The sequence below is a fragment of the Sander lucioperca genome, chromosome 7, assembly GCF_008315115.2.
Source record: "Sander lucioperca isolate FBNREF2018 chromosome 7, SLUC_FBN_1.2, whole genome shotgun sequence".
Lineage (NCBI taxonomy): Eukaryota > Metazoa > Chordata > Actinopteri > Perciformes > Percidae > Sander > Sander lucioperca.
In genome coordinates this window covers 11,171,242-11,194,719 of record NC_050179.1, presented here as the reverse complement: position 1 = coordinate 11,194,719, position 23,478 = coordinate 11,171,242, and the positions used below count along the sequence as shown (strand labels likewise).

The 23,478-nt window shown below is 39.9% G+C and overlaps 1 protein-coding gene across 5 annotated transcripts in view; it reads right to left on the bottom strand.

Moving 5' to 3' along the window:
* The window catches only part of megf11 (multiple EGF-like-domains 11), a 76,029-nt gene that overhangs the window by 16,601 nt on the left and 35,950 nt on the right, over window positions 1-23,478 (bottom strand). For all 5 annotated transcript variants that reach the window (XM_036003351.1, XM_036003355.1, XM_036003352.1 and 2 more), the window contains exons 7-12: window positions 9,804-10,050; window positions 9,553-9,673; window positions 7,625-7,761; window positions 5,563-5,775; window positions 4,932-5,106; window positions 131-251 (exon numbers count right to left, since the gene is read on the bottom strand). In XM_036003351.1, coding sequence (XP_035859244.1) covers window positions 131-251; window positions 4,932-5,106; window positions 5,563-5,775; window positions 7,625-7,761; window positions 9,553-9,673; window positions 9,804-10,050 — 1,014 coding nt within the window. The remainder of the gene's footprint in view (window positions 1-130; window positions 252-4,931; window positions 5,107-5,562; window positions 5,776-7,624; window positions 7,762-9,552; window positions 9,674-9,803; window positions 10,051-23,478) is intronic.

Here is a 23,478-nt window from a genome sequence, read left to right as displayed (position 1 = left end):
ACATGTCCAAGTGCTGTTCATCCATGTAAGATGTATCCGTGGATAAAGCATACAGTACAGTCTGTGTAGCATATCTTATAAAGCTCAGGAGTTGCTCTAAACCTTTTACTATGAGTCAATTGTACTGTACCTTCCCTGCAGATGCAGGAGCCGTCGACTGGAGAGCAGGATGCGTGATTATGGCAGGAGCAGGTGGACATGCAGCTTGGTCCATATAGACCAGGAGGACACATTGTAGCACATTCCTCACCCTGAAATAAGAAAGAAATAAGGCAAAGTCATGAGGCAAAGAATCATCATGGCAATAAGTGCTGACTTTGGCAGACAAAAGATTATATAGAAATAATATAGTCTGAATAGATAGAGACAGAAAGACAGGGAAGGTTTACTGCACTTCTCTATAGCTTACTGAACTGCTTATTTACACCAGTCATACTGTATTGGTGTACAGAATGAGAAGCAAAGCAACCGTAAAACTGAATGGATTTATGATCTTAACTGAAGTTCAAGAGGAAGGACCCCCCAAAGCTATTGCCTCTCACCTTCCAATTATGCACTCCATACATTCTGACAGCACCTATTCCCAGCAACACTTCACTTTTTGCAACCATGCTCCACCCCGTCTCTTCACTTCTCTCTCCATCTCTCCCTCCCTTTAGGTTGGTCTCATGGGGGGGATCTCCACTTTCATCAGTGGAGAGACTGGCAGGACTCCAAAGCCAGAGAATCCAAACTCTTCCCGTCTTCAACCAAGCCACAAAATCTGTACTACCAAATCTGACCTTAAGTCCAACTACATTTGGTTCATTAATACAACCATTTTTGTTCTAAAGTAACTAAAGATATGATTCTTGCTTGGTAAAATGTCTGTTAGAAGATGCATCTATAACGCTGTACACTGCTGCAGGGATTTTGTAGACACACGTGAGTAGGACCATCACATTTTAGGGCAAAGTGATGCAGTGCTCAAGACCAGAGTTCAATCCCCCATTTGGTCCCTACATCCCAAATAACACAACTGACAGTGTTTGAGGATCATTTCCTTGTCCCCTAATTAGCAACTCCTACTGGTTGGTTGAGGCGCCAGCACAAAAAGGGGTTAGAATCAGAGAAGAATATTGTAAACCTCCCTGTGCCAAAGCAGCTGGCGACACCATGTGTATCAGAGGAAGCACATGGTTGTCTACCCCTGCCTCAGGCCAACAGTGGGAGTTAGCAGTACTAAGAATGATAATATGATGAAACCAAACTGGGGAGAAGCAAAAACACATAAACTATATGGTGAACTGGTTGGACAGGGGAACAGCAGGATCCCAGAGACTGCAGCCGACTCAATTTACTATTAAGAAGCACACCAAAGCGAGATCGGCAGCCATGCTGGCGCAGCCTTTGAGTCCCTTACAATTGCATTAGAGTGAACTACTTGGTAAAGGACATGCAGCACTTCTTCCCTGTCCTCTACAGTCTGCTATCATTAGAATTTCTCTGCTTTGAAGGCTGAGCACAGCCCACCTACACTAGTCTCGTCCCTCCCTAAGCTGGAGATCACAGCCAGTCTATGGATTCCCACACCCTGCCTTGAGTGACAGGTGACACAATGATTTAGAGTTCCAATTAGTGGCCCAGAGGAGTCCTGAGTGGCTCTTGCTTCACTAACCAGAGCACTGGGGGACTGCTGGCTGCTCACTGCTCTCATTATCATTTTGAACTCAGTTTAAACAAAAGGCAGAATGAGATGTGCCAGTGGACGCCAGGGGCAGAACACACATCTTAAAACATCTCTCCTCCGCGAACACCACATAAAAGCGTCAGTCTGTGAATGAAATTTTTATCAATCTGTTGCAATAACCTTTGTTCTGCGGAAAATGACAGCTTCAAGACTGCTAACAATAGCAGTTCAGTTACAGTCGTTAAATGTGGAGAGAAGTTCGACCTGCCAGTGGGGGCTAGATGGGTGGGAGGGGTGCAGCCCGTCTTCAGAGCACAGGCAATTTACTGGTGACTGGACTCATGGATAAAACGTCATGCAGCCACAAATGACCACATGGATTTTGCTGCATCCTTGGCTGCTTCCGATTCCACTTGGTTTCACCCTCATGGCACAGAGACCAATGGTTGGTCTGCTCTTAAGAGGGGAAAGGCAGCTCTCTCATTAGTCTACTGATTCATATTCCTTCTGAGCTGTGAAGGATAGAAGTCTGTATGTGGAGAATCATTATTAATACAGGGGCTGTCAGTCCATCGCACGAGAGCAGCAGGACCTTACATAACTATGGAGACCAATGGACCAATAACCACATAACCAATGGAGGCTGCAACCAGACCTGAGCTGCTGAGAGGCGGCCAGGTCGTCCTTGGCCAAGGCACTAAATTCATACCTATTAGTATCTTAATGTAATTGGAGAGCACTTTTTCCAGAAAGCCTCTCGCTGACACAACATTGATCAGCCTGGTACCCATTGAGACTAGATGCAAATGGCACCACTAATTACCAATCAGTCTCACTCCTTAACAGTCCATCTAACTGCTGGATGAGTGACTGCAGTTTAAAATTCATGCAGCAAGACAGAAAATGAACCTCTGAACCTTTTGATGAGCCTAGAAAGCACTGAGAGATAGGAAAATGATTTGTTTTCACCACCCACAAAAGGCAGACTGGAATACATTACTAATGCATTCATATTTCAGCTACAACGGTATCAACATAATCTGTAGAAACTGTAGACATACTCTTAGGAAGAAATGTTACTGTGAGTACATGCTGCAGATTGCAAGGGACAATGTCTGAATAGGTAACATGTAATCACTTGACTGACTGTCCCAGTCAAAAAGAGCATGTCCGATTACTAGAGCTAAATCAAGCATGCAGGAGCTCAGTCTGCTCCAACACTTTGCTTAGTTCCCACAAAGATACAGCAAGGAGGCTTAGTCCTATTTGCTGTCCCCTGAGGAAGTGACTTCACCAGCAATCATAGCTGCAACACCATCATCAATAACATTTTAAAAGCCTCACTGCGTGATAATTAGGGCTGTCCTCGACTAAAGAAATTCTTAGTCGACTAACACTTATATGATTTTGTCGATTAATCGATTAGTTGATGTAATCGACAGAGCTGTGCTCTTTGAGAGGTGGTTAAGACTAGAAAAGCACAATATAAATATAGTTAATGAACCATCTGTAAAACTGAGTTTCTCCACAATTAATCCTGCAAAAGCACCACTTTAAATCTTGTGCTTACCAGAAATGTGCTCATAAGTTTCTTGGAAATGAGTAATTAAGCATGAATAAGCATAAAAAATGACTCATCAACTAAAGAAATCTTAGTCGACTAAGACCAAAACGACCGATTAGTTGACTAATCGACTAAGAGGTGGCAGCCCTAGTGATAATGATGCATGTGCCATGCATGTGACAGTTACACACTTGCAGGTAAAGGCAAGAATCACAGCTCTAACTTTCTAACAAAGCCTCAGTGTTGTTTGCAAAGCAACAGCTTTTTGTTATCAAAAAACTTCCATGTGTACTCGCCCTCTCCCTCTCCCTACAACACACACACCAAACACACCAATCCTCTCTATGAGCTGTGTCTGTTCCCTTCTGACTGCCTCCTTTTCTATCCAGCTCCTGCCCTCTAGGTCTGTTTAATGGATCTGGCAGCCCTTCCCAGCAGTCACCAAAGAGAACAGGTGGAGCAAATTAAGACACAGTCTGCGGCCCCGCTCGGTAGCTCAATTCACCACAGTGGCCCGCTGTAAGACACAGGCAATTTCCACTGAAATGTAATGTTGGCAGAAATGTACCCTCTCAGGCTCTGTTGCTCTGTAACTTCAGATTGCAAGACAAGAAATACAATGGGAAAACTGATTGAAGTTAGCCACCTAATTTGACAGTTGCAAAAGGGACATTGCGGCTGAACAAAAACTGCTAAAATGGAAACTTATATAGGTCAAAGATTCAATTTTATTCCAATTGGTCTTACCAGAATATAGATCTTCTCACTCTCTATTGTCTCTCTGATGCCACAAACTAAGACGTATCAACCGTTTGTAAAATACACACGACTGATTATTGTCTGCAAACGGCTGGACCAGAGAATGAATCATTTAGCAAGGAATTTCTTGTGGTGCAATAGAGCACATCCATAATAAGGCAATAATGAAATGTCTCACCTTGCTTCTGCCTGCCTGTGTACAAAAAGGTTCTAAAGTAATACCTGGACCACTTCCAGAACATTACAACCACAATGACGCAAACATTTTACTATGGCCACAAATAACATGAAATATAAATCAAAGCAACAACCTTCACAAATAAAGAGCTACATTATATATAGGCACAATACTGATACCCTTACACATACCTAATGTTATCATTATTATTTAATGAAACAGATTTTCATTAGTATAACAAATATTACAAGGAGCAAGGTTACAATGACAATTAACCTATGACAATTTTATGAACAATGTATGTAATCAACAACATAAGTACATGTTGTCAGTCTATAATGTGAGCATAATTGCAGGCAGTCATTAAATTAAGATAGAGGAAAGTGGCAAAATGTTAAATCATTTTAAACACAAAGTCATTTTAAGACATTTTAAGGACTGATGTTCAAGGGTTTTAATGTGTTTGTGTGTTTATTGTTCCTCCTTTTCCATTTCAATGTGTTTTAAGCATTCCTATTCTTCTATTCGTTTTTCTTCAGTGAAGGTTGGCTCTCTGTCGGTTTGTGTCAAATAATTGAGGTTAGCATTTTGGAATGTTGGCTCTCCCTAAAAAGAGATTTAGATCTAATAAGACCAAGTAAAAGTCTAATTAAAATTAAATAAATAACAATAAAACATATAACATCTTAAATAACAATAAAACATGACCATGATAGCAGCCACTGACCTAAGTACAATTACATAGCAGATCTGCTACTCACCATGAACCCAGGGGCACATGTACAAGTGCCTGTGACAGGATGGCAGTCAGCTCCGTTGGTGCAGCTACAAGGCAGCATGCATCCCTCTCCGTAGTATCCAGGAGGGCAGGTCTCATTACAGTAAAGCCCTGTCCATCCTGCAGAGCAGGTGCATTCACCAGAAAGCGGGTGGCAGCTACAACATAATGAGAAAGAAAGATGGGACAACAACAAGAAGACTGAGGCAAAGTTTCAGCTCGGAGAGTATCAACACTGCATTCGTGAGCAGGGTCAAAGTGTGAAGTCTGCGCAATAGCAATTCATCCATCTATGTGTCTACGTGCTTGTCTCAGATAGATGAGGTGTCCTTTTTCTCCTTCTTTCTGTAATGACTTCTATGGTCGGTGCCCAACTCCAGCAGGAATCAGAGCATTAACATTGCATTAACTATGAATGCTGCTGAGAAATTATGAATGAAGCAAAGGTCGCGATTAAAAGCTAACTGGATGACATGGCTAAGAGGTGTCCAGACTTCAGAATGAGTACTGTCTTAGAGCTAAAATGAAGCAGGTTACAGGAGATACAGGTGGCTTCGCTTCAAGGCTTGGTCAGAGGGAAGCTGTGTGTGGCCTTGCGCTGATGTCTCACTTACCTCACGGTGTTGGTGGTATTACAGGGGCAGTACTTGTCACAGATGAGGCCATAGAGGCCTGGGGGACAGAATCTCTCTTGGCAATTAGGGCCTTTAAATCCTGTTTCACACAGACAGGCTCCGTTGATATGGTGACATTTGGCTCCGTTCTGACACTCACACCTCTGGTTACACTGCGGGCCAAAGGTGCCGACAGGACAGTCATCCTGACACCTGGAGGAAAATAACAGTCTTTTAAATTGGTGTCTAAAAAGTACATAAAAAAAATAAAGAGTAAAGAGTGGTAACATGAAATTCAAATGTTAAAAAGGTTAAAGCATCTAGGTACACGTGATGAATTGAAAACAGAGCTGAACTAATTAATGGATCGACAAAAAAATTAATCAACAGCAACAGTGATAATACATTTATTGTTTATGTAAAGTTTTGCTAATTTGTTCTAAATATTCATCAATTAAATGTAATCTTTGGTTTTTAAACTTTTGGTCGTACAAAACAAGTACTTTTTTAGTCTGACACCTGTCACAGGCATTTTTCACTATTTTAGGACATTTTATAACCTTAGCAATTAATCAATAAAATAATATGTATAAGGTGTTATTGCCCTTTTCATTCTACCACCACTGCTGCACAATCTACAGCTTGCATATTAAAACAACTAAAATGTTTAAATGATAAATACTAAATATCCATTTTGGATTAATTGTGCCAGCTGAAATTCTCCTTTAGTGTTTTAAAATCTGTTATTGTTTACACTTCGACAACATAGGATGAATAGTAATAACTAACTGTGAGCATTAAACACACTTTTATGACAATGGTTTTGTACAATATAAGTTTGTGTAAGTATTTGAAAATAGAAATATAGTTAAAAAAATATATTATTAATAGTATTTTATAGTAGTTATTAATAGTCAAGGTTAAACAATGACTATTTCATTTGAAAACCTTTCATAAATCCAAGACTAAAATGGCCAAATTTCAACGACTACGTGACAGGGGAGGCCTAAAAGCAGCTCCCTGCTGTCGGCAGTCAGGACTTCTCTGCAGGAGTTGGACAAGACTTAGTAATCGTCATCAACCACAGAAATTAGAACTGCTGAAGAGTTGCTCCACATGAAGAACAAAAGTACATAGAAAATGGATTTTATCTTCACTTAAATATACTGACCTAACTATACAATCTTGGTGGAGAATCAATCTCAAGAGTCTAACAAAGCTATTACAAATAGCTCAATTACATTACAAAATGGGCAAGTTATGTTTCATGTTTAAATTACCCCGGCTTTAGTTTATCAGGGCACAATGGTATTATTAAACTAGACAGGAGTGGGCGGGGGCTAACACAATCTCAAATTATTCCTGGCAGGTTCATTCACCTGCCACTGACAAAATGAATGAGGGCAATTTTGCAAAATAATAAAAGGAAAGGAAAGGTCGTGTTGAGGAAGTGTTTCTATCCAAGAGACAATTTCTTTAGTTGAACTAATAAACCCAGTCTGCTCTGGGCTGCTCTGGCAGGCACTGGGAACTAAAAAGATCTGTGGATTTCAATGAGAACCATTACTTATAATTAATGAGCAGAATCCAAACAGCATGTAGCCCATACCAAGATCAATGGGCGGGCTGGAAGTGAAGGAGGATGAACGCTGAAGACATGAAACCTTGCTGGCCAGAATGAAGTATAAGATTAATTAAACATAAACACCCATTTTAAAAGCTTCCAATCCACCTTCAAATGGACTAATGGGTATTTATAAATGCTTATTTCTCCTGACTGTGAGATTATTCTAGCAGTTCCTTTCTCTTTTGAAAGAACAGCCAGGTTTGTATCTAATTTGGACGTCAACAAAGAGAATAGGTCAATGAGTGACTGTTTAATGTGTAACTGTCTGCATGAAACCATCACTTTGTATTTAATACTAATACCTATAAATCATTATTGCCATTGTCTGACCTATTTTCAAAGTAGGAGTACAAAAGTTTGCCCAGAGTACTTCACAAAAGGGCTTTTGTGCATAATAGTTCAGCAGTCTGTCTGCAAGAGGTGTCAGCTGCAAACCTGCTTCCACTGAAGCCAGCTGCACACTGGCACTGCCCCGTGACGTGGTCGCACAGTCCGCCATTACGACAGGAACAGTCTTTGCTGCAGTTGATGCCGTACTTGCCAAGAGGGCACGGCTGGGCACAAACTGAACCCTTTGAAGAAAAGCCAGCAAAGAACCATATGAGATACATCGCTTACTACAGTACTTTGTCAGGACTGAAATTGGTTACTGCTTTCCTATCTGTTTCTGGCATGTGCTAGCCTGGGAAATCCCTGACAAACTTCCGGCAAATTTGAGATTTGCTCTGCAAGTCCGTCTGGCCAAGAGCCCATTCAAGCCCATAGACCTCAACAGTCCCGCCCACAGCCGATTCCGGAAGTAAGAATACAATTCAATTTCTCCATTGACAATTGGAGTATAAGCCATAAAATCGTAACCGTCGATGGTAGACTTTTCTTGAAATTGTATTGTATTCTTACTGTTGAGGTCTATTTCCAATTTTTCCAAATCGAGGCACCAGTCACAACCGTTGAGGCGGGCTTTACACAATGACAATAGCACTGCAACGGCAAGCAGCTTTTTGTTTACATTCAACATGACGGCCACCGAAGTGCAACAACCCATTGATGCCGCTGTCGCTGCTACGTCACCCGGATCATTGGTCTGATTGGTTGAAGGACTATCCAATTGCACCCAGAGGCATTTGAGCGGCGTCCGTTGGTGACGCCCCTTTGGAAATGAGCTGTGAATGAACCTTCCCCAGACCCACTCTCAGTTACAACTGAGAAGGGTCTGGTGTCAACCAGGCTAGGCATGTGCCATATATCCTCCTATATATAAAATACATTTATATATAAAAAATAACCTAAACTGACAACACTACTCAAAACAACACAGTTCCTGCTTTGACACTATTTTCTTCACATTATCTATAGAAAGTTCAAATTAATGTATAGTTTATCTTCACATGGAAAGTCCAAAGTGACCTCCATACCATGGTAGAAATTAGAATATACTCAAAATATTGTACTGGTTAACCACTTATTATTGGTGTATTGACAAGAAATAGATTTAAATGTCGGGTTGGGCAATATGATGATATAAAGCATGAGAGAATAGAAATATGTTGACCCTCAGAGATTGTATCATACTGTTTATATCATGGTATCTGTCACAAATCCTTGGTTGATTTAAGTAATTGTGTTGCAAGTCAATACGCAGGAAGGCTTTACAGCTAAATTGGATAAAAAACAAATAATTATTACATGTGACAATTTGCAAGGTATTTAATTCCTTAGATTAGCCGAAAACTTTCATATCTGGTTATTTCATATGCAATTAGTTGCTCAATTGAATTCACAGAAATATATAAAATGATAATTCATAAATACTGCAATATAAAATTATTTATACCATAAGCGATTGTCTATTCCACTCCTGATTTAAAGGAATGCTAAAAAAGTGCTTTTTAAAAGCATAATCCATTTTGTTTTTGCATTATTGTCTTTATTCAATAGTTTGACAGTAGAGACAGACATGTGAGAGTGCAAACAAGATGTCATGCAACAAAGCTGGAATCCAACTGGGAACATTGCCTTAAAACACTCGTACACTTAATAACATTTTATATTGTTGACTGTGGGTGGCAATGTTCACTTGACAATACTTTGTGAACGAGGGTTTGAGAAAGCATGCACAACCTCCCCACCAGGCACTCTGATTCTTTCTCTCTTGCAGGGAGTAGAGAATCCCACATTCTCATTTATAATTGATAACAGCATATTGATCCTCAGGTCCATGTTCTCAACATGTCAGCCTCTGCTGTAAAGACTACATTAGAGATATAAACGTTTTTTTCCTAGAACACCAACTATATTGAACCCTTTCCTTCCCTCAGGCCTTTCTTCCTCATTGCCTTTTCCCCTTTGTTAATGTGACCTACCGTCCACCCGATGGGGCAGGAACAATCTCCAGTGATGTGGTGGCACGTTCCTCCATTCTGACAGGGACAGCTCTGCTCACACTGAGGCCCGTGACTTCCGGAGGGGCAGCGCTCTCCGCAGCTGTCGCCACACAAGTCAAGAGTCAAATGTCTCAGACACAACACAAGGGGCAAACAACAGTCCAGCAACATATATTTCATAGACACCAAAGGGAAAGTTGCAAAGGAATACATATGTTGCTGGTACTCACAAAGCCCCTGAGTATCCCGGTGCACAGATGCACTCTCCTGTCTCATGGTTGCAGGTGGCACCATTGACACACTGGCAGGGTAGTTGGCAAACCTTGCCGTAGTAACCGTACTCACAGGGCTCCTCACATCGCCATCCCTGGTACCCATCAGTGCAGACACAGGCACCTGTGATGGGGTTACACTTAGCCCCATTCTGGCACTGGCACCGATTACTGCAATGAGGTCCCCAGTAGTCACTCTCACAGCCTGCAAGCACAGAGAGAAGTGGCATCAGACAGAGCAGAGTAACAAAACAAAAGAGAATATGCATATGATATTCTTGACATTCATATTCAGCTTATGGCTTTATTATTGACTTTTAAGTTTTTAAGGTAAATGTGTTTTTTTAGCTCATAAAAGATAATGTCTCATGAAATTCTTACTCTTTGTATGGTCAACAAATCCCACAAAAATATCAAAACCAACAATGAAATTATCCTTTTAATATTGCCTGTGCAGCCAAAGCCTGATGGCGCTTATTCATCTGTGCTATGGAGCTCAATTGTCGTCAAAAAACTATTAAAAACACATCAATGAGCCACACTATTGCACTGGGTAACATGTTTCTCCGTTACCAAGAACATGGGCCTTTAATTTATTTTGAGTCAATCCCATATACACCATTGTGCTGTTGTAGCTATAAATACTCACTGGCGGACCAACAAATATACTAAATTCTCCTGTTTTTCTCCTTGTTTTTGGGCATTTTAGGCCTTTATTTGAGAGGACAGCTGAAGACATATGAAGAGAGAGAGGGGGAATGACATGCAGCAAAGGGCAGCAGGTCGGAGTCGAACCCTGGCCCTGTTTAAGTATTTGCTGAAAGCTACAGTGCCCAGCTGTTTAAGCCATGTGAAATCATTTAGAATAAAAAGCATATAGGCTATTCATGACCCGATTTACATCTTCAGTAGGAATAAATGGGCTACCGACATACAAATTGTTGGTCTTGGTTTTTTCATGGGATTTCTTCACAATAATAAAAATATATATAGAATATCACCAGCCATATCTTTTAAATTCATTAACTGTCTTCATTTCTGCTCAGGGTCATAGGCTGAAGGAGGGTACCCAAGTATACCATACCCTGAGCGAAAAGCAGAGGAACAGGTTGCTATCCATCACAGAGCTTCAGACAATCACTCGCACACATCGAGAGACACACAAATACAGAAGAACATGCAAACTCCACACAGAAAGGATTTGAGCCAGAAATCAAAATAAGACTGTTTGTGTGTAACCACCGAGCTTCTATTTCACATCTACAAACACTCCTCTGGTATGTGCGAAGCTTCTGTAAGACAAATGTAAAACCAGCAACACGGCAGAACACAATTCATATTGCCTGTCAATAAGAACCTTTCAAAACATTTATCAAACTGTAACATACCTGTTGGTACCCCAGAGAAGTGACTAAAGAAAGCTTCTGGCTGAAAAATACACTGCATAGGACAAACAGTACAGCTGCTCTACAGACAGGTTGCTCAATCAAGTTATTCATTTGTCTTTCTTTAGGTCACTAAATATAAAAAAATAACCTAAACTGACAACACTACTCAAAACAACACAGTTCCTGCTTTGACACTATTTTCTTCACATTATCTATAGAAAGTTCAAATTAATGTATATTTTATCTTCACATGGAAAGTCCAAAGTGACCTCCATACCATGGTAGAAATTAGAATATACTCAAAATATTGTACTGGTTAACCACTTATCATTGGTGTATTGACAAGAAATAGATTTAAAAGTCGGGTTGGGCAATATGATGATATAAAGCATGAGAGAATAGAAATATGTTGACCCTCAGAGATTGTATCATACTGTTTAAATCATGGTATCTGTCACTTTAAAATCCTTGATTTAAGTAATTGTTTTACAAATCAATACGCAGGAAGCTTTTACAGCTAAATTGGATAAAAAACACAAACCATTAATACATGTGACAATTTGCAAGGTATTTAATTCCCTAGATTAGCTGAAAACTTTCATAGCTGGTTATTTCATATGCAATCAGTTTCTCAATTGAATTCACACAAGTGATTGTATATTACACTCCTGATTTTAAAAAAAGTGCTTTTTAAAACCATAATCCATTTTGTCTCTACAGACAGGTTGCTCAATCAAGTTATTAATTTGTCTTTCTTTACGTCACTAAACTAATGGATGTATTGGACAGGTCCATTCAAACAATATAAATATTAGTAATAGTAAGGATTATCACATACTTGTTGATTTTCTTTCTTCTTCGACTTACTAACTAACTAAACTAAACATAATGGTACTGTATTGGGGCTGTACAGTATATTCCCTCATTAATTTAGACAAAAACATCACAGATTTATTTAATTATGATACATACTGCACCTTTATTTGATATATCTCAAAAATATGAGCAAAGTTAAGCTTTTGAAATGTCCTTCTCGACAGACCAATGGATGGCACTTTGAGAAAAAGACATTGAACATTAACCGCTCCCCTCATTATCCAGTTGGACCTCTTTAGGAACTAAGACAGCTCACTTAAATGCTTTCTTATATTCACCAGCTAACCTTAGCCAACTGTGCCAGTCACTTGGTGCTAGGTTATTAACATATAGCGGGTTTAGCCGAGTTTGTTTGCTTAAAAAAGCTGTTGAGAGGTTGATGAAAGCAGGGCTGCAATTATTATTTTCATTCTCAGTTTAGCTGCAGATTATTTTGATTAATCAATCATTTGGTGTATCAAATGTCAGAAAATAGTGAAAAATGCCATCCCACTATACAAGGATGGCATATTTGCGTCCTTCACAGAGCTCTCTTCCCTTTATGGTTTGCCAAAGTCACACCTCTTTCGCTTTTTCCAGATTAGAGACTTTGTTAAGAAGACATTCCCCCACTTTCCAAACCGCACCCCCCGAAACCCTGACTGATTCCCTCCTGGCGATAGACCCCAACCGAAAAAAATGTGTTTCTATACCGTACGAGTCACTATGCTCGGCCTCTTCAAACCCTTGTATCTTTTCAACTTAGACTCAACCATTATAGTTAAAAATCAGGCATAACAATGTTGAAAGAGGCAAGCTTTGTACAGTAGAGTTGGGTTAATTTTCAGTGATTTTGACACTACACGCTGCTTTATTGACATTACACATTGAGTCATTTGATTTAGTGTTAATATCAAAAATATATATGCAGGCTTAATGTGTTTCAATTCAAATTTTTGTTACTTCACTTGTAATAGGGTAACTAAAACTCTGCATTACCAACAAGTAAAATGATAATGACCTACCAGGTGCAAAATATCGTTCTGTCACTCAGAAATTGGTAGATATAGTATATAATGTACCAGACGGAGTATATGTGATGTTGACATACCACAACCATCATAGAGAAAGGCATGAACAACACCCTAACATCAATCTGCAAAAAAAGGAAAATGTACAAGCTGTTCACACCTCTCAGTGACGAAAGGGAAGAGCAAAAGAGGATGCAAAGATTAAAGATTTTTACATATAACAGTTTGTTACTTGTGTCTTTTAACACCTTTTTTAGGTGCAACTTCAGCAATCAGCTGTCAAAATCTTAAGGTTCTGCAGGAAGTGAAACTACCAAACTGCTGTAGTTCTGACGAGAAACTTTTCTAAATGTACTTTAAAATGACTAATTGTATTGCACTTGGAATAATAGTGCAGAAAGCTTCAATTTAATGGAATAACACCTGGATGAGACTATGTTCATTCTCTGTGACGAATGTGCAAATACACAGACCCCAGAGGTGTCATCCCTCAGTAACAATGAAAGGCAAAATGTGTCATCTTAGCTGAATTGTAATATTGGCACTCATGAAAATTGGTTAAGTTATATAACCTAGACACTTTACATGGGTTAATGTAAATAGCTCAGTGACATTACAAAGTGGTACCTAAGGGAATGATGTAAAACAAGCAATTCCCACATTCCTCAGGGGATGTCTCTGTTTAGACAAACTCAATAAGTCCCATAAACTGCAAGCAAATAGCTAATCTTCAAGGTTAAATGAACAACCGGCTTCTATGTGAAGAACAATCGACACTGACCTGGAGTAGTAGACAGTCTTCACTCTCACCATGGTAATTGTTCTTTAGAGGATCTAGTGGTGATTTAAGTGATTGGTATGGCCTTATGTCCCTCAGCAGCAGCAGCAGTAGCTGTATTGCCTCACATAAAAGCCCAGCTTGAGATCTAGGCCAACACAGCAGCCAGGATGGTGAATATTACACTATTGATTCTCACATCATCGCAGACTCAGTTGTAAATGTAAAGACACTACTCCCCCTCTTTGTATGCTCGCTTTGCCAGAGCTGTGATCAGCCAGAGTGGGAGCTTAATGAACCCTGTTTCATGGTCGGCACTGAAGCTTGTTTTTCCAGGTACGCAGCAGGAAGATGATCAGCCCATTCATGTTACGGACAGGTCTGCTCTGAAGGGGGTCCTGAAACTCTAGGCTAGTGCAGTATTTCTTCTGTGTTCGGACAGAGAAGACGCCACATTACAGGGCTCACATTGATTTGATCTAATCTGCTCCTGGCCTCCAGTCTGGCATGAATGAGTTCCCTGAAGGTTGAGCTGCTGCCACGCAAACGACCCTGGCACATTAAATCTGAGATGTGTGCAGGTGGCCGGGGTAATGGATGAGCAGTTTAGCTGAAACTTAGTTTAGCACTCTATAAGCACTCATCAGAGCCCCCTCAGCTCGACAGTGCTCCCTCAGCACAGTACAAAAACAGGCAGTGCCTAAATAACTGGAGGCATCATCCCCTCTGGTTTCAGCTTCAAACCTTGACCACATTCATAAAGAGTGCATTTTATATTACTACATGTATAACTCAAAAATGATGTCAGTAAAAAAATCCCAGAGCGGCAGAGAAAAACAGAAATAAAGCAAAATCTATCCAGCGCTTAATTTGCAGACTTTTCTGGTGCTTAGGAGCTCAACAAATGTTACCATTTGAAGTTTTAAACCTTCTTTAGCTTTAGCTTGCAGTTAGAGGCCTCAGCACATTGAGAGCAAAGCCCATTATCTCGCTGTCTCTCTCCTACACAGAGGTTCTCAACTTTACCCAGAAGTCTCTCACTTCCCAGCTCTGACAGCATTTAACTGTGATTAAGGAGTCAGAGTTCATGATGAGCTGCGGGCAAAAACAGAGAGAAACAGCAGAAGAAAGTAGCATGTAGCATAAAGGTGTCAGCTTTTAGAGAGTACAGCTAAATTGTGTGAGGTGATAAGGACCCCCCCCATGTGGGTTATGGTGTGTAGGCAGTGAATCCCACACAAGTCAGAAACTAGAGAAGCCGCAATTCCTGCCTATTAACTGGCCTGGCCTGGGTCAGTGAGCCTAACCAAAGGACACATACACTAGTCAGCCTGAACTCTCAGAGCTCATAATGCATAACAGTTGGAATTTGGATAACCTCACACACAGGGAAAGGTCCAATCCCAAGGTGCAGGGTATAATCCCCTTAGCTGGAACAAAACAGATCACGTTGAGGGGTAACAGCAGATAGTAAACTTCTGACGGTGATGTCCAAAGACTGGGCTGAGAGAGCCATTGTGGTGGTGCTGAGCTTTGAAGTGCACTCAAGAGTCTGCATGATCAGGGGCTAGCTGCAACAGGATTAAAACCAAACCGCTTTCTGCAGCTGACTTCATTCAGAAGTTCTCCTCAACTTGGCCTCTTCAGCAAAATGTTTGCCACTGTTCTCTACGTGGGGGAGTCTGTGCCACAGAAAGCCTCTTGAAGCTAAATTCAAAATGAGGGCCTGAGTCAAGCTCTTAACATAGAATATATCTCCCCATTCAAATGGCTCCAGAGTTTTAAACCTCATTCATTCAGCTGGACGCAGGGCAAAAGCAAACTTCAATTTGAATCACGACAGGACTGGTATAAACGCTGGCCACTCGAGGTGGTGGGTGCAGAGAGTCGCCTGCTGCTTTGCCAACTTTAACTAGGAAAACTACATTATTGCTATTGGAATACTTGGCACACAGCCCAACTTCACTCCACACTGCCTGAGTCACTCACTGTCACATAACTATTATTAACACACACTTGGGGAATAACTCAACTCATACAAAACATTAGAAGTCAAAATGCACTGCCTCATGAGAAAAGTGCACCTCTGATTCACAATTTGTACCACTAAGCTTTGTTCATTTTCTTATTATTCCTTGACATATCTGAATTTTCAAATTACACTCCATGACCAGAATAAATATGAGCTAGTCACCATTTCAAAATGGCATGAAAGAACGGAATTTCTTTACAGATTTTCAAATGTTAAAATGATAATTTTTAAAGAAACAATGAAACAATTCTGCCTACAATTTAGCTGACAAAGGAATGTGTAATATTCTGTTCTTCAGTCAATATGAGCTATTTGTAATAGGAGTTATTCAATAAAAGCCCGACTCAACATTCAGCTATTCATCACAGCTCCCTGACTCAATGACGCAGACTAATAGAGTGAAAAGACGACAGGACTGGTACCACGGTCTTGAGGGAAAAGTGATGATTGTTGTGTAAAGTGGTAAATTTGCATCGAGTGATAAATGTCTCTCAGCTTTGTTAAACTCGCAGCTGTAAAAGCTGCCAATACGTTACAAGACAGGCCCCACTGTCCCCTCTATGTTCTGCTGACACCTTTTACACTTATTATTTATTAGTCCTCAGAAAACCCAGACACGACAAGTTAAACAGTTTAGATACATCCCTGTGCGCTTGACAAATGAATTTACTGTAAATATACAGAAGAAACTGCCAATAATCATGGGGGCAGTTTTGCTGAATTGGAATAACAGCGTGCTGTAGCTTCTGCTGTTGGGCGTGTCGTTTGTCCTGCCCTAATTCATCTTCGCCAAGCCCTTGTGTGTTCACATTCCCCTGGGGGATAGAGCAGCACAGGACCTAACCCACAACACAGAGACTCTCTTAACAGAGTTTGCTGCTCAGACCGTTCACCATAATGCACCATATGCTCCCTCCTGATACCGCCTTGCAGTTCGATAACAAGTAACAAGATCTGACTATTGCTTATTTGGAGCCACAAACTAATGAGTGGATAACTTAATTCTTTTAAAACTATACATTACTGATTAAAAAGTCTGGCCTGGTTGTTTATCCCGAGGAGGATCTGATCATTTGTCCAAGTTCTATTCAGGATGTGAACCTGAATCAATAAGAGCCGTGCAGGTGCCAGACGGTGGTTGACCAAGACAGACAAGGCCAGGTCATCCCACGTTATATTCAAAACAAGCACTTAAGAGTGATGCGACCTAAAAGAGTGGCCCTCTCCTTCTAATAAAACAGGCTGTGTTGAGCGGTAATGCAAGCAGGCAGTTAGAGATGCTTTTGCCTCAGTGCAGTAAACCAGTCCCTTGTTCAACACAACCTGACACGGCTCATGAAAGCTTCTGGATCAGCAAATTGTTACACAGCCCACTGCTCCTTCCAATTAATAATTTACCCTTCACCCCATCCTGCAGAAAACAAACCCTTTGCTCTTTTGCCACAGGACAAAAACAAAAAAAGCAATCAGAGCAGAGGTGGACGTTTATCTACAGTACAATACACAGTGACTGGAGTATAAATGAAGCCACGCTTGTATTGCATCACAGACATAACACAAACAGTCACGGGCAACGACGTAGCCGTTCAAAAACAATGTCAACCTGATAAAACCAACTGTTACCACACTTAATTTGCACACATTGATTTCCTATTTTCAATTATTAATTCTAATTAGGATGAAGTAGAATATGCCATGGGGCAACAGCAGTCGATGTGAAGGGGTGGGGTCACAAAGTGGAGACTGATGTACGTTCATATAATGCCAATAGGGGCACCCCATCAGCATCATGAGAAAGTAGAATCACCAGGGCAATATTACATGAATGTTTGCTTACATGTTGATGCAGCTGTGCTTGTAAACATAATTTAGATTATCTGTGCACAACAAGTAGATAGGTGCATTTACTCAAGTATGACATTCAAGTACAGTTTTGGAGGTACTTCTACTTCATTTTTATTGTCTATATTATTTCCATGTAATACTACTTTATACTTCTACATTTCAGAGGCAAAGATTGCACTTTAACTCCATAACATTTATTTCAAAGCAATAGTTATTAGTTAACTTTTAAGATTGATATTGTGCATACAAAAAATATCATCAGTAAATGATGCATTGTCATAGATAGAACTACAAAACAGTATAGCAGTTAAGTTGCCCTACCTCGCTCCACTACAACATTAAAATGCTGCTTACTTATTAATGCATCAATAATTGTGATCCAATAATGTTTGCATGAATACTTTTACTTTTGATACTTAAATATTTTTTGTGCAAACTTTCACTTGTAATGGAGTATTTGTATGTGGTATTACTAATGTACCTTTACTTTAGAAAATGTTCTGAATACTTCTTGGACCACTGCAGGTAAACCACATTTAGAGAAGGAACATCCCCTTACCCTAACAATGTATGATGTATTATTTGTTCATGTGTATATATATTGTAACAAACAACTAAAAGAAGACTTTTGAAAAGTGAGGGGATGAACATGAAATTACATTTCCAAGATTTCTTGATTTTCTTGATAATACAGAAACTGAACAAAACTTGGGTGTATAAGGGGCTATTGTTGTGCCTCAGGTATTTAGAGAATTGTGACTGACTTGAAGTGGCCTTAATAAACGAGGCACTAAACTAGGAGAAAGCTTGGGCTGTTAAATTTGTGCACATACTAATCAGTGCACCTCTACAGTATGTGCATAGTGTCACTAGTAGTAGTCATCCAGTGGCCGTGACAAAGAAAATTCAACACATTAACAGATTTTTATATATTGTAAATATTACTGTATAAGGAGAGTTTCATGTGACACAAGTTTGTTCCTCTCTAAACAGAGCAGACAGAGACAGTCAGAGGTGAATCTAGGACTTGCTATCAGGGGGTGTGAGCTTGAAAGAGACTTTTTAAACCAGTCTGTTTTAACATCAACATGACATTAATTATCTATGTACGTGCCAGGCTGCTGTACTGAAAATAGCAGGTTATGAAGGAAGGTTTGTTTAATTTGTGTGGCGCACTTAGGCTCCATATGCATTTCTCTTTTATTCAGATGACGTTTCGACTCTCCTCAGGCATTCTTTAACATCAACAATCATTTTGCGTCGCCGAACACAACATTATATGGAGACCTGCAGCCTACAGCTGTAAGGCCAAGCCCCTCAGGTAGCACACTGCACCGTACATTCAATGTCACACCACAGAAAAAACATTAATCTCAGCAGTTTCTGACACAAGGGACATATATGCACAAATAACCAACACTAAACAACCATAAAGTTAAGTTTAGATACGGTTTGTAAAGCCTAGAGTGTTAATGTCATTTTTAAATAATAACTTGATTAATTTGTTTCTTTAAGATTTTCAATTTCAAGGATTTCCTCTTTAACTCTGGATAAAATCACCAGTGGTTGCAGTGTTATTTTTGTGAACAAATACTAATGTGAAAACTAGACAAACACAGAAAATGTGATCTAGGAAGCTACCTAAAAAAACTTATACAGAGAAAACTTGTTTGAAGATGTTGTTGTCTTCCAAAGTGAGTACCTCTGTATTAATTACCTCAAGTCTTTTTAGTACCAAAGGCTCAAAACCTCTTTAGGCTTGAACATGTCCCTTTAATCCTTCAGCGAGAACAGTGGTCAGCTTGAATTCATGACAGGGTTAGGCGGGGCTAGACTGGCCATCTGGCATACCGGGCATTTTCCCGGTGGGCCGACCCACTTTTGGGCCGAATCGGCGATATAATAGGCCTTTATTTATTTATTTTAAAGAGCTGATAGCGACCCATTGGTTAATTTTCTTTATTGGCACTGGCCTGACCCAATCAAATCCAGGAACCCCCTTCCCCACTCCAGACCCTGAGACACGAGCTGTAATAGTTACGCTTATGCTGGAAGTTTAGCATCCACGTTAAAATGGACAAACGACCACCAAAGCGCAAGGGAGGTGCCAAGAAATTACAGGGAGAAAAAGATTAAGAATATATAGGCGGATGCCTCAAAATGTGCCAACATTTCTGACATGTTTGGGGCTGTAGTAGCTGCTTCAACATCAGCTTTACCTGAAGTAGAGGAGGAGGAGAGGTGACTGGCTATACAGAGAAGCAGAAACACCATCATGACAGGGAAGAAGCCGAGAGTGACCATGACAGGGCCATGGGAGCAAGTGAGGAAAAGATGAAGAGAGAGTAGTTGACAACGTGGTAAGGAGTAGGCAAATTAACAGGGACTCTCAGGAAGGGACGGAGGCTGTGTTTGTGTGTGTGTGTGTGTGTGTGTGTGTGTGTGTTATTTGCGCCTCACGTCATAACGACAACAAGCAGTTTGGCTGTAACATTAATGTGGCTGTCAGGTAACCTAACCTAACCTGCTTAAGCTTACATTGAAAATGCTAGCGGTTGGCCTGTTGGGTAGCTGAAAAGTCTGTGTGTGATATCTGTCAAAATAACGCGTTGATTTCGATTAATTAATCTGAGAAAAAATAACGCGTTAAAAAAAATAAAGCAGACTAATCCATTCCATATTGACGTTTGACCCGGAGCCGTTCTAGCCACCATTCGACTGTAAAATGAAGGAGGAAGACGAGAATGTGCTGCCTGGATCATTGATTGGAACATTTACTTGTAAAAATCTTCTTCCTGAATAGGGTTGGCTACCGAAATCTGGTGCCACTGATATGTCTGCGCTTCTCTCGGATGCTCTGAAACAGACGATACAGGCAACACAAACACCACTGCACGTGACGCTAGTTAACACTATACTCGACAGCAGCTAACGTTAGGCTACCGCTAGCTAGTAGCTGGATTAAAAACGGTTAAAATGCTGACAGCTAATGCTAAACGGTGTAAAGTTTGACTGTGTTTTACTGTAGAGGATTCCAACACATGTAACAATCTGCAACTGCCGTTGTCGGAAAAACAACACAGATGGTGAGTTCAATGAAACTGGTAAACTACAGCCTCGTGGTGCATTCGAAGTTATTGTTAAATGTCCTTTTCCCATCTGGTGGTTGTTTTTGTCGTTCAACAGCAATTTATTAGTGAAATAAGTTATTGTTATTGTTATACATTATTATAAAATCATTTCATTTTTACCATATGGCCTAGCAATAAACAAGCCTTCTTTAATGTCGCCGACTGTTGTTTAGTACCCTTCTTGTTTTTTCTTGTTTTTTTTTACCAGGCACCGTTAATTATGTATGCGATTAATTTCGATTAATTAATCACAGAGTATGTAATGAATTAGATTACATTTTTTAATCGATTGACAGCCCTAGTAATAACCATAGACTGTAAAAAGAAGGTATTAACCAACATTGTTTAAAGTTTGGTAGAAAATCTCTTGTGTTGTGCACGTTGCTCGTAGTAAGACACCGATTGAGAAAATCCATTTTCAGGGCCTAATATCTTTGCTTAGACCCAGTTTCACCAACTCTTTGCTCCACATGCTGTAAAGGTTAAAAAAAATGAAACACATTATCCTGAATTTAATGTTTAAGACTTTGTATTATTGTTTGGTTGTTTGCTGTCAATGATCAATAATCAGTTAACACCCCTAATCTTCTATCTAGTCAAATCACAACTTATGCATTCAAACACAACTACAAATGAAAAACAAATTCACAATGAGAACAAACTAAAACTACTAACTAAACTGAAATTGAAATTAGAGTTAAACGATTATTATCCTGGGCAGAGTGCATATGCAGTAAATTATAAGGGAATACAATTAAAGTCGAAGAGTACTATAACACTATCGATCAACACGGAGAGGCGTATGAATGCAAATGTAATGGATGTTATTATTTGTTCTGTTTGTATGTCTTTGACCATTTCCTTCCGTGGAGTGTAAGCAAACAGCACAGTTAGTTGATTACTCAAACTAACGATTTTATGTGTCTAACATTTCACAGCATATGGATCTGTCGCTCGCTGTAAACACAAACATGATTTAGTTTAAAAACGGACAATCAGTTTGCCTATCCACCTACCAAATTAATCCCAACAACACAGAAACGCACACAAACACAAGGATAATTGCTTTTTAATGATCTCACATTATGCAAATGCCCATCATGAAGCCATACATCTTTGGAGGAGTTTCTACCTGCCTGACTAACAGTACTGCCAACAGACTAACAGGTTATATTGTACCAGGAAAGTTAAAAAGCAAAGACTTTTACTGGCCTCCATCTACTTATCTGTGCAATCATAATACTGTGCATAGGATCTAAAATGTCAAACAAGAAGCCAAATGAAATACTAGAAATGTATCAGTTTAACTTTTCCAAAACTCCTGCTGGATTGATATTTATACAGTATAACAATGGCTGGAATGTGGTATAGAGTGTTTAATAGCCTATAAATAGCCTATGTGAAAAATAGAAGTTTGAAAACCATGGCAGAGCATAATGCTCTGAGCAGCAGCACTGGATGGATAGATAGCTACAATATGAAAGGACAGAAACAGGAAAACATATCTTGCCTTTGATTAACACAGAAAAACTGTAAATTAAGTTTTTTTTCTATTATACCATCATCTCTCCAGGATAATGCAGACCCTTTGGAGAGAAAAAAAGGAAATCTTGAAGTTCATCTCAAATGAACTGCTGGCTCTGAAAGCAGTGTTGTCTCTGAAACTCGCTAGGCCCATAAATTATTCTCCCTCTCAAAGTCAAAGTGAAAAGTATACAACAGCAACTTGGGGAGTATTGTGAGTGTGTGTGTGTGTGTGTGTGTGTGTGTGTGTGTGTGTGTGTGTGTGTGTGTGTGTGTGTGTGTGTGTGTGTGTGTGTGTGTGTGTGTGTGTGTGTGTGTGTGTGTGTGTGTGTGTGTGTGTGAGTGAGTGAGTGAGTGAGTGTGAGAGAGAGAGAGAGTGTGTGTGTGTGTGTGTGTGTGTGTGTGTGTGTGTGTGAGTGAGTGAGTGAGTGAGTGAGAGAGAGAGAGAGAGAGAGAGAGAGAGAGAGAGAGAGAGAGATTAAAGAGGCAGCTAAGAAATGAATGGAGCCATCTGTGAGGAGCAGCACCTGTCAGCATGGGGCATAAATCCTGAATCTCAGTCCACATGATGTTTAGTATGAGTGACAGAACAACGTTTAAAATATTTAAAAACAAAAGCAACAATCGATTTAATCACTGGTCGATTTTGATTAAATTGACGTTGTCTAGTTTAAATGCAGACAGAAGATAAACAAAAGAAAGAGAGAAAAAAATCCATCCAAAATCTTATTTCAGAGTCTAGGCAAGGACCAGTGATATTGATCCATGGACCTTAACCCTCTTTTTGTTCTGTGGCTGAGGGCGATTTTGTCATTCATACTAAAGTATGACTTTCGCCTGCAATGGAAGTGAGTCCCAGAATCATAATACAAGCTAATGTCTAAAGTGTGAGGCTGAGAAATTCACATGGTGTCAAGTTTCTTTGCAAATCTAATTTCTCAGGGGAGATTCATCACTTTGAGAATGCGGGTGCCTGAACCAGTAAGTCAGCATTTTCTGTCTTTTATCCATCTAAATTCAATTGAAGGCTCTTAATGAAGTGCATGCTA